The sequence below is a fragment of the Bombina bombina genome, chromosome 2 (assembly GCF_027579735.1).
Source record: "Bombina bombina isolate aBomBom1 chromosome 2, aBomBom1.pri, whole genome shotgun sequence".
NCBI classification, from domain to species: Eukaryota; Metazoa; Chordata; class Amphibia; order Anura; family Bombinatoridae; genus Bombina; species Bombina bombina.
In genome coordinates this window covers 177,904,202-177,917,417 of record NC_069500.1, presented here as the reverse complement: position 1 = coordinate 177,917,417, position 13,216 = coordinate 177,904,202, and the positions used below count along the sequence as shown (strand labels likewise).

Here is a 13,216-nt window from a genome sequence, read left to right as displayed (position 1 = left end):
AATCTATAGGCAGCTAATGCATGTAATCTATAGGCAGCTAATGCATGTCATATATAGGCAGCTAATGCATGTCATCTATAGGCAGGTAATGCATGTAATCTATAGGCAGCTAATGCATGTCATCTATAGGCAGCTAATGCATGTAATCTATAGGCAGCTAATGCATGTAATCTATAGGCAGCTAATGCATGTAATCTATAGGCAGTTAATGCATGTTATATATAGGCAGCTAATGCATGTAATCTATAGGCAGCTAATGCATGTCATCTATAGGCAGCTAATGCATGTCATCTATAGGCAGCTAATGCATGTAATCTATAGGCAGCTAATGCATGTAATCTATAGGCAGCTAATGCATGTAATCTATAGGCAGCTAATGCATGTAATCTATAGGCAGGTAATGCATGTCATCTATAGGCAGCTAATGCATGTCATCTATAGGCAGCTAATGCATGTAATCTATAGGCAGGTAATGCATGTCATCTATAGGCAGCTAATGCATGTCATCTATAGGCAGCTAATGCATGTCATCTATAGGCAGCTAATGCATGTCATCTATAGGCAGCTAATGCATGTCATCTATAGGCAGCTAATGCATGTAATCTATAGGCAGGTAATGCATGTAATCTATAGGCAGCTAATGCATGTCATCTATAGGCAGCTAATGCATGTCATCTATAGGCAGCTAATGCATGTAATCTATAGGCAGCTAATGCATGTAATCTATAGGCAGCTAATGCATGTCATCTATAGGCAGCTAATGCATGTCATCTATAGGCAGCTAATGCATGTAATCTATAGGCAGCTAATGCATGTAATCTATAGGCAGGTAATGCATGTCATCTATAGGCAGCTAATGCATGTCATCTATAGGCAGCTAATGCATGTAATCTATAGGCAGCTAATGCATGTCATCTATAGGCAGCTAATGCATGTCATCTATAGGCAGCTAATGCATGTCATCTATAGGCAGCTAATGCATGTCATCTATAGGCAGCTAATGCATGTAATCTATAGGCAGCTAATGCATGTCATCTATAGGCAGCTAATGCATGTCATCTATAGGCAGCTAATGCATGTCATCTATAGGCAGCTAATGCATGTCATCTATAGGCAGCTAATGCATGTAATCTATAGGCAGCTAATGCATGTCATCTATAGGCAGTTAATGCATGTAATCTATAGGCAGCTAATGCATGTCATCTATAGGCAGCTAATGCATGTCATCTATAGGCAGCTAATGCATGTCATCTATAGGCAGCTAATGCATGTAATCTATAGGCAGCTAATGCATGTAATCTATAGGCAGCTAATGCATGTAATCTATAGGCAGGTAATGCATGTAATCTATAGGCAGCTAATGCATGTAATCTATAGGCAGGTAATGCATGTAATCTATAGGCAGTTAATGCATGTAATCTATAGGCAGCTAATGCATGTAATCTATAGGCAGGTAATGCATGTCATCTATAGGCAGTTAATGCATGTAATCTATAGGCAGCTAATGCATGTAATCTATAGGCAGCTAATGCATGTAATCTATAGGCAGCTAATGCATGTAATCTATAGGCAGGTAATGCATGTAATCTATAGGCAGCTAATGCATGTAATCTATAGGCAGGTAATGCATGTCATCTATAGGCAGTTAATGCATGTAATCTATAGGCAGCTAATGCATGTAATCTATAGGCAGGTAATGCATGTCATCTATAGGCAGCTAATGCATGTAATCTATAGGCAGCTAATGCATGTAATCTATAGGCAGGTAATGCATGTCATCTATAGGCAGCTAATGCATGAAATCTATAGGCAGCTAATGCATGTAATCTATAGGCAGGTAATGCATGTCATCTATAGGCAGCTAATGCATGTAATCTATAGGCAGTTAATGCATGTCATCTATTGGCAGGTAATGTGGAAGATATATGAGGTAGCACATTCTCAGGTGATCATTACAACAATGAAATAAAGATAGAAAAAACAAAGCTTTAAAGGAAATAAAATCCAAAAAATTTCTTTCAGAATTCAGCTAGATCATACAATTTTAAACAACTTTCAAATGTACTTTTACTATCAAATTTTCTTTGTTTTTTGTTATCTTTTGTTGAAAAGCAGGAAGCTATGTTCAGGAGTGTGCACGAGTCTGTAGCACAATATGGCAGCAGTTCTGCAACAATGTTATACATTTGCCTGAACACTAGATGGCAGCACTATTTCCTGTCACGTAGTAAATTGGAAGTAAATTGGAAACTTTTTAAAAAATCGTATTTTCTATCTGAATCACAAAAGATTCTGACAAGCACCTGTGAGTGTGTGCCCATTCATATTGATGGCCTGGGCAACACGGCCTCTAATTGGTCGCATTATTCCTTGCTGTTTTGGTAAAATTGTGTCAGAGAAAAAGACAACAATATACAAAACAAAACGTGTCTATTTGTGAAATGTAATGTCATATTAGCTTTTGTAATGTGGGAGTTTGAGGTAAGAAAGTGTATAGTGTACCAAGCAGACACATTTATAAGAGTTGTCAGTCAGGCCGGAAGTCATACATGGGAGTTTAGTTCAAACAAGCCAAGTCTAAAGCAGTCAGTTTAGCATTCAGGTAACAAACTAATAAACAGCATAAATGACAATTTAAAGAGACACAACAGCTCCTTAAATAGGGCTAAAAGTGTGAATCATCATTTTGTGAATGATGCGAGTACCCAGAGTCATATTGCAGAAGCCACAGCCAGGCCATTATTAATAATGATGCACAATGCTAGCTCCCAGAGAGAGCGTGTAAGTAGACCATAACCTATGACACATGCTCAGTGGGGTTTCTCAAAGGTTATATCCCTGGGCTGCAAAACATACTCAAAATGACACTGTTAAATACATTTAAAATGGTTATTTTGCTAACTCTTTTTTTTTTTTTTCTTCAAATAATTTTTATTGAGGTTTACAACAACAGTTGACATCAAGTTTGCACAGTACAGGAAGAATGGCATGTCTAAGTAAAACAGGAAGGGCTTAGGCAGTCACCTGCACATCAGCATATCAAAGTACAAATCTTACATTTATGAGAAATACCCCAACATGTGAGCTGTTCTATGGACTGCTAATTAAATTTAATGAAACTGTGGCATTAATATATACAATAACCTCCCGCTTTGTAAAGCAGCCTAAAACTATGGAGAGCTGGACGCTAGTTGGCATGTGAGGATCTCGTCCGGCAGCACATTTCTAAGTGTTCAGATGAAATAGAACCAGGTACACCCACCAACCCCTTCCATAAGTCACACAGCAAGTTTATCGTTAAATTATGCGGTTATAACATGTAACAGTAGGGTACATTACAGCCCCGCTACAGATCAGCAGGTCATATAGGGCTATTGCTGCAATGTTGCTCCAGCTTTAACAACCCCATCTACAGAGTCTGGAGAGCCTGGAAACTGCCGCTGGGCCACAGTCAAAATGTTCAGGTTTCTTACCCGACCCCAGTTCTCAGAACCGCTAGCTGATAGAGGGCCTCAGGTCCCAAGGAATTATCTGGTGTTCGACCAACCTGAACCGACACTGGGATCGAGTCACCTCCTGCTGTCTCAAGATAGTGAGCATCTAAGGGATGCGTAGGCGTTTGCAAAACCGCCTCGCTGTACTCAGCAATTTCACCCTGAGCGGTCTCAGTATGGCACACAAGAGCCGGTTGCTCAGCCTCGAAGGTTGGAGATTGCTCCATAATCACGGGCATAGGGCAGGTCGCCGCACACTCATCTAAATCTAGGTTAGGGGAGGCATCTCGTACCCATACTTGGCGTGTCTCCATATTCTTCCCTTCCGTTTCTGGCTTCACCAAGTCTGAACACCATACTTCTGCCTCAAAAACTGTATTCCTCCAGTTGTCGCCATGTTGCGCAGCAGGCGCTAGTATGATGCGATCTATCCTCTCGCCAATCCTCCTCTCCTGATCCTCTAGCAAAGCCTGTATGAAAGTAAGGAGCTCCTCCATAATGATAGAATAAAGGGAGTGAAGCGTGTCTATATTCACTCGAGACCCCGGTTCCCCGGGGGGGGGGGGGGGGGTGTTGGAGGCTATCCCACACTGGGCTGCCAAAGCCTGCAACGGTCCGGTCCGGAAAGTTCAGGATACTATAGATAATTATATTTTCATGTCCAGCACACTCTCAGCTTTCATCTACAATAAAATATCTTGCTGGATGGCTTCCCTAATGTGAGATACACGGCGGAATGTATATCTTTATTCCTGAGCTCCCAGAATAGTCGCCATCTTGGGCCATAGCCCGGACACTCCCCGCTAACTCTTTTAATTTTTATATTTTTATAAATACAAAATGTCTGCTATTTACAATTTGATACACAAACCTATGTTTTTCTTAATCTTAAATCTGAAATACCTGCTGAACATCTAGTTTTGAGTTAAACAATTTATAACATTCCATCAAAAATAACTGTATATTTCTCCCATGTAAGATAACATTTGTGACTGTACCTTTAATCTGACCCAGGCTAGAACAAATCTGAGGACTAGTAAGTCGAGTGGATGTGGGTTTAAAGGGATATTCCAGTCAAAATTGGAAACCACATGGGTGCATTTGGGTATTGAACAGAAACATTTTTGTAATATACATGCATTAGCAAAAATGCTTCTAAGAAAAGAGCAGCTGTTTCAAAAGAGTATTTAAGTATGCACCATGCACCAGCATTTTAAACATAGCAGTTGCTCAGAGAGCCTAAGGTGTTTGTACCATCTGGTAATGACTCAATTTGTTAATTGCTGACATGATACAAGTACCACTGATTATCTGAGCAGCTGCATTATTTAAAAGTGGGTGCAGTGACAATATCTAGCTATGCTTCACGTGCACATGCAGGGAAAATTGTTAACACTAAAACAGTGATAACCTTTACTAGAAGCATTTTTGCCAATACATTTATATTTCAAATATGTTTCTATTCAAAAATGTAATAAATCTATGTGCATTTAAATTTTGACTGTAATGTCCCTTTAACCCAAAAACTTGTACATTAAAGGGACAAGAAACAGAGAGAATATAATTTTAAATAGCTTTCCAATGTACTTCTATTATATAATTTGCTTCATTTTCTTGGTATCCTTTGTTGAAGAAAGAGCAATGTACATGGGTGAGTCAATAACATGAGGTATGTATGTGCAGCCATCAATCAGCAACTCCTGAGCCTACCTAGGTATGCTTTTCAACAAAGGATACCAAGAGAACAAAACAAATTAGATAATAGAAATAAATTGGAAAGTTGTTTAAAATTGGATTCTCTATCTGAATCATGAAAGACAAAATCTGAGTTTCATGTCCCTTTAACATATCATCAACATGTGCTGCAAAATGGGTTCTACAACGCAATATCAAACTTAAAAACAAGAGAAGATAAACGTCAACATGCACCAGAAACTTTTGGAATCTCACATTATATTTGTGGTAATTTTCTCACTTGTAATGTGATTTTACAACAATAATATATGTGTTTGCTCATGTAGGGAACATTATAAAAATATCAGTATTTATTAATGTTTTAGGGATATTCATTTTTATTTTTTACCAATCACCTTTGCAGACAGACTATTTAATTAAATAAAACATGCGCATTAAAAATGATATATAATGTAATGATATATGACCTAGGAATCTTGTATGACAACTCTGAGACATTCAAAGCAACTTAAAGGGACATGAACCCAATTTTTTCTTTCATGATTTAGATAGAGCATGCAATTTTAAACAACTTTCTAATTTACTTCTATTATCTAATTTGCTTCATTCGCTTTATATCCTATGCTGAAAAGCATATCTAGAAAGGCCCAGTAGCTGCTGATTGGAGGCTGCACATAGATGTCTTGTGTGATTGGCTAACTTATATATATTGCTATTTCTTCAACAAAGGATATCTAAAGAATGAAGCAAATTAGATAATAGAAGTAAATTTGACTGTTGTTTAAAATTGTATTTTCTACCTGAATCACAAAAGAATTTTTTTGGGTTTAGTGTCCCTTTAACCATTATGTTATAAATCTTTTGTAATGGTATCTAGTATAAGATGTAAACATAAAAATCGTATTACTAATATTATAATCAAACATAATAAGTGTAGCAATACACACCTTATTCACCATACAATTCACTTGATGACCTTATGAACACATCACTATCTCTTGTACATGCAAAATTATCAACATTATCAAACCCTATTAACATTTTTTTTATTTTTTTCAGCCCCATCAACTCCTGTAATTAAAGCAGAGGAGTGCACAGTATGCTGGAATACTGCGATCATCCGATGGAACAGCGAACACCCCAAATCCACAGAGTCATTTACATTGGAATGGTGCAGACAGTACCCATCTGAAGGGGAAGGGCTCAGGTAAAGTTTGGTGAGATATTAGGTGAACTGTAATGCCAGATTAAAGTAATGTTGTTTAACTTATACATGGAAACATACCAACACACACTAACATACCACATAGGGGTATATATTTTTAATGTGCAAGCGGACATGATACGATGTAGCGTATCATGTCCGCCGCACATCAATAAATGCCGACAGCATACTTGTGAACTGCTGGTGCAATATCGCCCCCTGCAAATTCACGGCCAATCGACCGCTAGCAGGGGGTGTCAATCAACCCGATCGTATTCGATTGGGTTGATTTCTGTCCGCGGCCTCAGAGCAGGCGGACAAGTTATTGAGCAGTGGTGAGCCTGTGAAAGAAGGGGCATCAAGCTCCATACGGAGCCCCATAGTCTGTGCCTCAAAAAGAGTGGTAGATGAAATCTTCTGCGCATAATCCTGGCCTACAACTGTATTAATAGGACAGTCAAGTCCAAAATTAACTTTCATGATTCAGATAGAGCATGTAATTTTAAACAACTTTCATATTTACTTTTATAACCAATTTTGCTTTGTTCTCTTGGTATTCTTTGTTGAAAGCGAAACCTAGGTAGGCTCATATGCTAATTTCTTAGACCTTGAAGTTCCCATCTTATCTGAATGCATTTTGACAGTTTTTCACCACTAGAGGGCATTAGTTTATATGTGCCATATAGATAGGGTGACCATTTTGCCGCTTTAAAAAGGGACAAATATGAAAAATACATGTCAGGGCTGTTTAAATAAATGTTTTGTATAAGAACCCTGACATATGTATTTTCCATATGTGTCCCTTTTTAAAGCGGCAGTATGGTCACCCTACATATAGATAACATTGTCCCGCCCGTGGAGTTACCTAGGAGTCAGCACTGATTGGCTAAAATACAATTCTGTCAAAATAATTTAGATAAGGAAAAGGGGGCAGTCTGCAGAGGCTTAGATACAAGGTAATCACAGAGGTAAAAAGTATATTAATGTAACCGTGTTGGTTATGCAAAACTAGGGAATGGGTAATAAAGGGGTTATCTATCTATTTAAACAATAACAATTATTGTGTAGATTGTCCCTTTAAAGGACTTGTTAGTGTGCCATTATCTAATGTTACCCTCTGAAGCTTGTCCAACTTGTACCTTTTTCACTTTTTGCCCAGCTATAGTGCGGTTAGATAATGCTTGGCATAGTTTTAAGTAGCTCCAACACAAACGTAGTGGCGCAGAAATATTTTGCAGCAGCATTTCTTAGCAGTCCTTAGAGATTATATCTGCAAATATTCAGTAAGAAATGCTACAAATATTTTAGTAGTGAATCCACTTGGGAAATTTATTCAGTTGGGAGAAGTGGAGGCTTCAAAAAATAAAATGGAGGTTTCCTTGGGCATAGAACGGTAAACATACTGACTTGGTTATCACCCCCTGGTGTTTTTATACATATTTAGAAAAGGCTTTGACTTATTGTAAAAATAATTAGCATTGCATTACATAGTCATTTTCAGCAAGCTAGAATAATTATCACCTCTTGACATATATGTAGACTGCAAGATATTAATGACTTTACTTTTAGGTCGGTCTCTGGAATCAAAGATCAGCAGCTGAAGGTTACATTGCTACCAAATGAGAATTATTTCTTCTATGTGAGAGCTGCTAATACCTTTGGCACAAGCGAACAGAGTGAAGCTGCCCTTATTTCAACCAAAGGTAGAGATGACACTCTATGCTTAATACTTTACCAGCACTTCACCTTAGGAGTCGAGGTAGCAATGAAGATAATAGACAGAGTTCTTTTTTAGAATTGGCATTATGTTTATAATTTGTTTCTATGCTGGAAAGCAATAAAAGCCCCATTCTAATACATCAGAAAAAGCATTCTACGTCTATTCATGGAGTCCTCCATGCAAATGAATCCAATTGATTAAAAATGTGGTTGCCGAGTGATTTTACGCATACTTCTTAATTTATATTACGATAGGGATCTTGTAATCTTAATATAAAGTTAAAGGGTTGCTAGGTTTAGGGCTGACGGTTTAGGGGTTAATAGGTTTAGTTAGTGGTGGTGATGTGGGAGGCCAGAGGTTTAGGGGTTAATAAGTTTATTTAGTGGCGGTGATGTCGGGAAGCGGCAGAATAGGGGTTTATTATTTTATATTAGTCGCGGTGATTTCGGGAACAGCAGCTTAGGGGTTAATAGGTTTATTATAGTGGTGGCGATGCGGGAGGGCGCCGGTTTAAGTGTTAATAGGTAGTTTATGGGTGTTACTGTACTTTGTAGCAGTTTAGTTGGTATAAATAAAGTTGGGAAAAACACGAATAACAGCATCATCGATGACTGTTAGTTAACAACAGTCCGATGTTCATCGCCTCGTACTTGGTGCGGGTGTTTTTGATGGCTTTTTTATAAATATGGTGATCGTATTCAGATCCACGGCTGCGATGTTTGATGTTAGGCGAGCGTATTGATGTCCGCGAATGCAACATAGTTGACGCTTTGATAAATAGAACCCTATGCCTCTATAATTCTCTGCATATAGTCAGTTTGCGCCACTCCTGATTCAGATGCAGATGACAGGAGCAGACCATTACTTTATGTTCCAATCACCAGTTATTTTTAGAATTAAATATTGCAACTGGGCTGGCATGAATGTTTAATTATCTTTGGTAAATTTTTACGCAGCATCTTACTACTTTTAGAAAACATAAACATAGACATACAAACACTACTGTTTTTTCTAGTCTTGTGTCATGATAACATTTTGATTGTTATAGTCTCAGGAATATCAGGGATTAATGTTTACACTTTTAAAGGGATATGAAACCCAAATTTGTTCTTTCATGATTCAGATAGAGCATGCAATTTAAAGTAACTTTCTAATTTATTCCTATTATCAATTTGTCTTCATTCTCTCTGTATCTTTATTTGAAAAGCAGGGATGTAAGCTTACATGTAGCCACCAATTAACAAGTGCTAGCCAGGGTTCTGAACTAAAAATGGGCCAGCGCCTAAGCTTACATTCCCCCTTTTTCAAATAAAGATACCAAGAGAACAAATAAATATTGATAATAGGAGTAAATTAGAAAGTTGCTTAACATTGCATTGGGTTTCATATCCCTTTAAACTTTGTGAAAATGGGTGTGTGCAAGATTCCTAAGCAGATATACTTTTGTATATCCCTATTTAGCTATTTATGGCTCGTATTGCAAAATCAGTATTCCTGCTCTAAACCAGGTTTGTCAGTAGACACAAGTTATCCTCATATTATTTTAGACAAACTAGGATTTTTCAGGATATGTTTTAAATATTTTATGTTACCAGGTAACTAATTATATCAGACTTGTCCAGTCTGATATCAAAATAACCCACTTGGTCTTACAACAGAGCTGCAAAGCAATGTGTAGTTTATTGCAAGACTTCTGAATACATTTGTAACAGGCTTGCCCGATGTCATCTGATACAGATACCTTGCATCACTTATTTGTAAAAATATATTACATGAGGGCACAAAATGGCTTTGTGAATAAAATAACAAAAGGGGTGTGAAAGTGATATGCTGAGCTGACCTGCGAAAAAAACAATAACCTGTTACATTGTGAGACAAAAATTAAAGCAACAGCAAATAGAGAACATGTTCGTTTAAAGAGATACTAAACCCACATTTCTCCAACATAGGTGTGTCCGGTCCACGGCGTCATCCTTACTTGTGGGATATTCTCTTCCCCAACAGGAAATGGCAAAGAGCCCAGCAAAGCTGGTCACATGATCCCTCCTAGGCTCCGCCTACCCCAGTCATTCTCTTTGCCGTTGTACAGGCAACATCTCCACGGAGATGGCTTAGAGTTTTTTAGTGTTTAACTGTAGTTTTTATTATTCAATCAAGAGTTTGTTATTTTGAAATAGTGCTGGTATGTACTATTTACTCAGAAACAGAAAAGAGATGAAGATTTCTGTTTGTATGAGGAAAATGATTTTAGCAACCGTCACTAAAATCCATGGCTGTTCCACACAGGACTGTTGAGAGCAATTAACTTCAGTTGGGGGAACAGTGAGCAGTCTCTTGCTGCTTGAGGTATGACACATTCTAACAAGACGATGTAATGCTGGAAGCTGTCATTTTCCCTCTGGGATCCGGTAAGCCATGTTTATTACGATTGTAAATAAGGGCTTCAAAAAGGGCTTATTAAGACTGTAGACTTTTTTTTTTGGGCTAAATCGATTGATTATTAACACATATTTAGCCTTGAGGAATCATTTTATCTGGGTATTTTGATATAATAATATCGGCAGGCACTGTTTTAGACACCTTATTCTTTAGGGGCTTTCCCAAAGCATAGGCAGAGTCTCATTTTCGCGCCGGTGTTGCGCACTTGTTTTTGAGAGGCATGGCATGCAGTCGCATGTGAGAGGAGCTCTGATACTTAGAAAAGACTTTCTGAAGGGGTCATTTGGTATCGTATTCCCCTTGGGGCTTGGTTGGGTCTCAGCAAAGCAGATACCAGGGACTGTAAAGGGGTTAATGTTCAAAACGGCTCCGGTTCCGTTATTTTAAGGGTTAAAGCTTCCAAATTTGGTGTGCAATACTTTTAAGGCTTTAAGACACTGTGGTGAAAATTTAGTAAATTTTGAACAATTCCTTCATGTTTTTTCGCATTTGCAGTAATAAAGTGTGTTCAGTTTAAAATTTAAAGTGACAGTAACGGTTTTATTTTAAAACGTTTTTTGTACTTGTTATCAAGTTTATGCCTGTTTAACATGTCTGAACTACCAGATAGACTGTGTTCTGAATGTGGGGAAGCCAGAATTCCTATTCATTTAAATAAATGTGATTTATGTGACAATGACAATGATGCCCAAGATGATTCCTCAAGTGAGGGGAGTAAGCATGGTACTGCATCATTCCCTCCTTCGTCTACACGAGTCTTGCCCACTCAGGAGGCCCCTAGTACATCTAGCGCGCCAATACTCCTTACTATGCAACAATTAACGGCTGTAATGGATAATTCTGTCAAAAACATTTTAGCCAAAATGAACACTTATCAGCGTAAGCGCGACTGCTCTGTTTTAGATACTGAAGAGCATGACGACGCTGATATTAATATTTCTGAAGGGCCCCTAACTCAGTCTGATGGGGCCAGGGAGGTTTTGTCTGAGGGAGAAATTACTGATTCAGGGAACATTTCTCAACAAGCTGAACCTGATGTGATTGCATTTAAATTTAAGTTGGAACATCTCCGCATTCTGCTTAAGGAGGTATTATCCACTCTGGATGATTGTGACAAGTTGGTCATCCCAGAGAAACTATGTAAAATGGACAAGTTCCTAGAGGTGCCGGGGCTCCCAGAAGCTTTTCCTATACCCAAGCGGGTGGCGGACATTGTTAATAAAGAATGGGAAAGGCCCGGTATTCCTTTCGTCCCTCCCCCCATATTTAAAAAATTGTTTCCTATGGTCGACCCCAGAAAGGACTTATGGCAGACAGTCCCCAAGGTCGAGGGAGCGGTTTCCACTTTAAACAAACGCACCACTATACCCATAGAGGATAGTTGTGCTTTCAAAGATCCTATGGATAAAAAATTAGAAGGTTTGCTTAAAAAGATGTTTGTTCAGCAGGGTTACCTTCTACAACCAATTTCATGCATTGTCCCTGTCGCTACAGCCGCATGTTTCTGGTTCGATGAGCTGATAAAGGCGGTCGACAGTGATTCTCCTCCTTATGAGGAGATTAGGGACAGAATCAATGCTCTCAAATTGGCTAATTCTTTCACCCTAGACGCCACTTTGCAATTGGCTAGGTTAGCGGCTAAGAATTCTGGGTTTGCTATTGTGGCACGCAGAGCGCTTTGGTTGAAATCTTGGTCGGCTGATGCGTCTTCCAAGAACAAGCTACTTAACATTCCTTTCAAGGGGAAAACGCTGTTTGGCCCTGACTTGAAAGAGATTATCTCGGATATCACTGGGGGTAAGGGCCACGCCCTTCCTCAGGATCGGCCTTTCAAGGCAAAAAATAAACCTAATTTTCGTCCCTTTCGTAGAAATGGACCAGCCCAAAGTGCTACGTCCTCTAAGCAAGAGGGTAATACTTCTCAAGCCAAGCCAGCTTGGAGACCAATGCAAGGCTGGAACAAGGGAAAGCAGGCCAAGAAACCTGCCACTGCTACCAAGACAGCATGAAATGTTGGCCCCCGATCCGGGACCGGATCTGGTGGGGGGCAGACTCTCTCTCTTCGCTCAGGCTTGGGCAAGAGATGTTCTGGATCCTTGGGCGCTAGAGATAGTCTCCCAAGGTTATCTTCTGGAATTCAAGGGACTTCCCCCAAGGGGGAGGTTCCACAGGTCTCAGTTGTCTTCAGACCACATAAAAAGACAGGCATTCTTACATTGTGTAGAAGACCTGTTAAAAATGGGAGTGATTCATCCCGTTCCATTAAGAGAACAAGGGATGGGGTTCTACTCCAATCTGTTTATAGTTCCCAAAAAAGAGGGAACGTTCAGACCAATCTTAGATCTCAAGATCTTAAACAAGTTTCTCAAGGTTCCATCGTTCAAGATGGAAACCATTCGAACTATTCTTCCTTCCATCCAGGAAGGTCAATTCATGACCACGGTGGATTTAAAGGATGCGTATCTACATATTCCTATCCACAAGGAACATCATCGGTTCCTGAGGTTCGCATTCCTGGACAAACATTACCAGTTCGTGGCGCTTCCTTTCGGATTAGCCACTGCTCCAAGGATTTTCACAAAGGTACTAGGGTCCCTTCTAGCTGTGCTAAGACCAAGGGGCATTGCTGTAGTACCTTACTTGGACGACATTTTGATTCAAGCG

General features: G+C 39.1%; 1 protein-coding gene across 1 annotated transcript in view; it reads left to right on the top strand.

Moving 5' to 3' along the window:
- The window catches only part of CMYA5 (cardiomyopathy associated 5), a 202,364-nt gene that overhangs the window by 166,608 nt on the left and 22,540 nt on the right, over positions 1–13,216 (top strand). Inside the window, exons 9-10 of the mRNA XM_053701360.1 lie at positions 6,249–6,396; positions 7,963–8,096. Of these exons, the coding sequence (XP_053557335.1) occupies positions 6,249–6,396; positions 7,963–8,096 (282 nt within the window). The remainder of the gene's footprint in view (positions 1–6,248; positions 6,397–7,962; positions 8,097–13,216) is intronic.